Source organism: Neltuma alba, unplaced genomic scaffold (genome assembly GCF_004799145.2).
Source record: "Neltuma alba isolate B1F8T4 unplaced genomic scaffold, ASM479914v2 tig00010927_pilon, whole genome shotgun sequence".
Lineage (NCBI taxonomy): Eukaryota > Viridiplantae > Streptophyta > Magnoliopsida > Fabales > Fabaceae > Neltuma > Neltuma alba.
The window spans coordinates 637,725-640,145 of record NW_021635703.1 but is presented as its reverse complement, the minus strand read 5'-3'; the positions used below and the strand labels follow the sequence as shown (position 1 = coordinate 640,145).

Here is a 2,421-nt window from a genome sequence, read left to right as displayed (position 1 = left end):
TTAAGAGGCCAAGAAATGTTCCTGCATGTGATGGAAATATTAATTTTTTGGTAATCAGACACATGGCTCAGGATAGCCAGTTTTTTAATGGATCAATGGCAATAGTAAGTGTATATTTTCATGTGGGGTCTACAAAACGCGTAAGCTTGGGCTCTTTCTCTAGCTTTCAATCTCTTGTCTATTCTTTTCTCACCACATACAGGGGAATGGCGTTCCTTCTCAAGTGCTTCGGAGGCCGTGGTTCAACTTCTATGCAACAACCTTCCGCAACAATAGAAGATCTATGCCATCGCTTTTCTCTTGCCCAACTTCGAACATCCACCAACGACTTTGACGAAAGCCTGATTATCAAAGAAGACACCTCTTATCTGGCGTACAAGGGTTGCATCTCCATCAATGGCGAACTGAAAGATGTTGTAGTGGAGCGGCTCAAAGGAAAGTTCGTGTACTCAGACTTGCAATTGGTTAAGAACAATATCATATATAGGTGCCAGCTCCACCACCCGAATGTGGTGTCTCTGGTTGGATTTTGCGATGATGAAAATGAAATGATCGTGGTCTATGACTACGTCCCAAACGGATCACTCTATAATCAACTGAAGAGCAAGTCAGCAACAATCTCGTGGAAGAAAAGGCTAGAAATCAGTATAGGGGTGGCGCGTGGATTACACTACCTTCACTCCGGAACCAAACGAACCCTCATTCATCGCAATCCAACACCGAGTGCCATTCTTTTGGATGAGAATTGGGTTCCCAAACTCAGATTTTTCTGTTTCTCTTTAAAAGGACCAAAGTTTTCAGAAAAGGATGTGAGGCCTATAGAGGCAGTATGTAAAGGTACTATTGGATACATCGCTCCTGAGTCCCTTAAACACGCTAACGTCACGCATAAAAGTGACGTCTATTCTTTTGGGGCACTTTTGTTACGACTAATTTGCGGAAAGCCTCTACCCGCAGTTATGTTGCAGAATGAATTTCGTTTTATTAGGGAATTACGTAATTTGGCAGAAACGGGACATGCTGAGGGAATTATTGATCAGAGTTTGATGGGAGAAATAGCAGCTGAGTGTTGGAAATTGTATATGGACATCGCAGAGAGTTGCTTGAGTTTCGATCCCGATGAGAGGCTAGATATGGGAGAAGTTGAAGTGCTACTTGAGCGGGCATTGCAACTACAAGAGGAAGCAGATAACAACCTTGCTTTTCATGCTTCTTGATTTAATTTCTCTTCTTGTTTGAATCTTTCATGCTTACTCTTCTGCTAGAAAATACTTGTTTGTGTCTCTTACTTAACAGGTTATTTAGATGTAACCTCTCATAATCCTTTTTAATACTATTGCCAGTCTCTTGATGTCTTTGTTCATAGTATATTACTAAACAAGACTGTACTCCCACACCACCCAAAGCATTTGGCTAATATTGCACACCATTCCTGCTTATCTCAAACATAATAGCCATTTGCATGAAGCTTATAAATTATATTGGAACTCATTTTCCACGGCTAAACGCAAGTATTTGCTAATATTATATAGCATTCCGTTGCTCCTCTTGATGTCTTGTTCATATATGTTATTATGCCTGTTGATAGGGTGCGAATTGTAGTTGTGGTCATGGCCATGTTTGGAGTCTACAAAAGAGCTTATTTAAATCAAAAGGATGAAGCAGTACCATTGAAACACAAGACACATTTTGATAGTACCAGAATATTCAAAAATACACTTGTCTTTTAACGTTCACGTAATTGGAACTCGACTTATGGGATAATGAGAAGACTGATACGGAACAATTCTGTCACCCAGGTACAGAAGTATCTACATATTTGATATACACCTATCAACCTATGGTTCCTGATTCATATAGAAATCGTATGTTAGTAGCATCCGAACTTCTCATTCATGTTAGCGCTGTTTATATATGACAACCGCAGCAGTATCAGTTTTGGATCAAATCATACAATTTTAACCCCAGCACCCAGTGGCTAAATAGCTTCTTATATATAGATCACAAAACTAATACTCCTCCAGTCCTTAATATAAGACTCAATTATTGAGTTGGTTTTGGTTCTAAATATAAGACTAATTTATCATATTTATCAATTTTTTCTAAATTACCCATATGGATACTTCCTCAACCACAATCAAATAGAAGAGGAAGAGGGGTATTAAGAAAGATGATTATGATATTTTTTAGGAAAAACATGTCATATTTCTTATAATTAACTAACTTACCTAACTTTCTTAATCTAATCAAATTAGTTAAATAGATTTTATATTAAGGACCGGAGGAGTATAAGGTTATAGACTTTATTTCCCAGTGATTTTAGGACATAAAAAATTAATTTTATAAAAAAATATTTGTACTTGTAACACAATCACAGTCGATGTAGTTCACAATGTATAGAAACATAATTGTTAGGCAAAT

General features: G+C 37.5%; 1 protein-coding gene across 1 annotated transcript; it reads left to right on the top strand.

Moving 5' to 3' along the window:
- The first annotated feature begins 206 nt into the window (after nucleotides 1-206).
- Nucleotides 207-1,217, top strand: LOC114760017 (receptor-like protein kinase ANXUR1). Its single transcript, XM_028949261.1, has one exon. The coding sequence runs from the start codon at nucleotides 207-209 to the stop codon at nucleotides 1,215-1,217; it is 1,011 nt and encodes a 336-aa protein (XP_028805094.1).
- The last annotated feature ends 1,204 nt before the right edge of the window (nucleotides 1,218-2,421 follow it).

Excerpts from the sequence above, each read along its gene's own strand:
- LOC114760017 (XM_028949261.1), top strand. The coding sequence starts at position 207 with ATGGCGTTCCTTCTCAAGTGCTTCGGAGGCCGTGGTTCAACTTCTATG.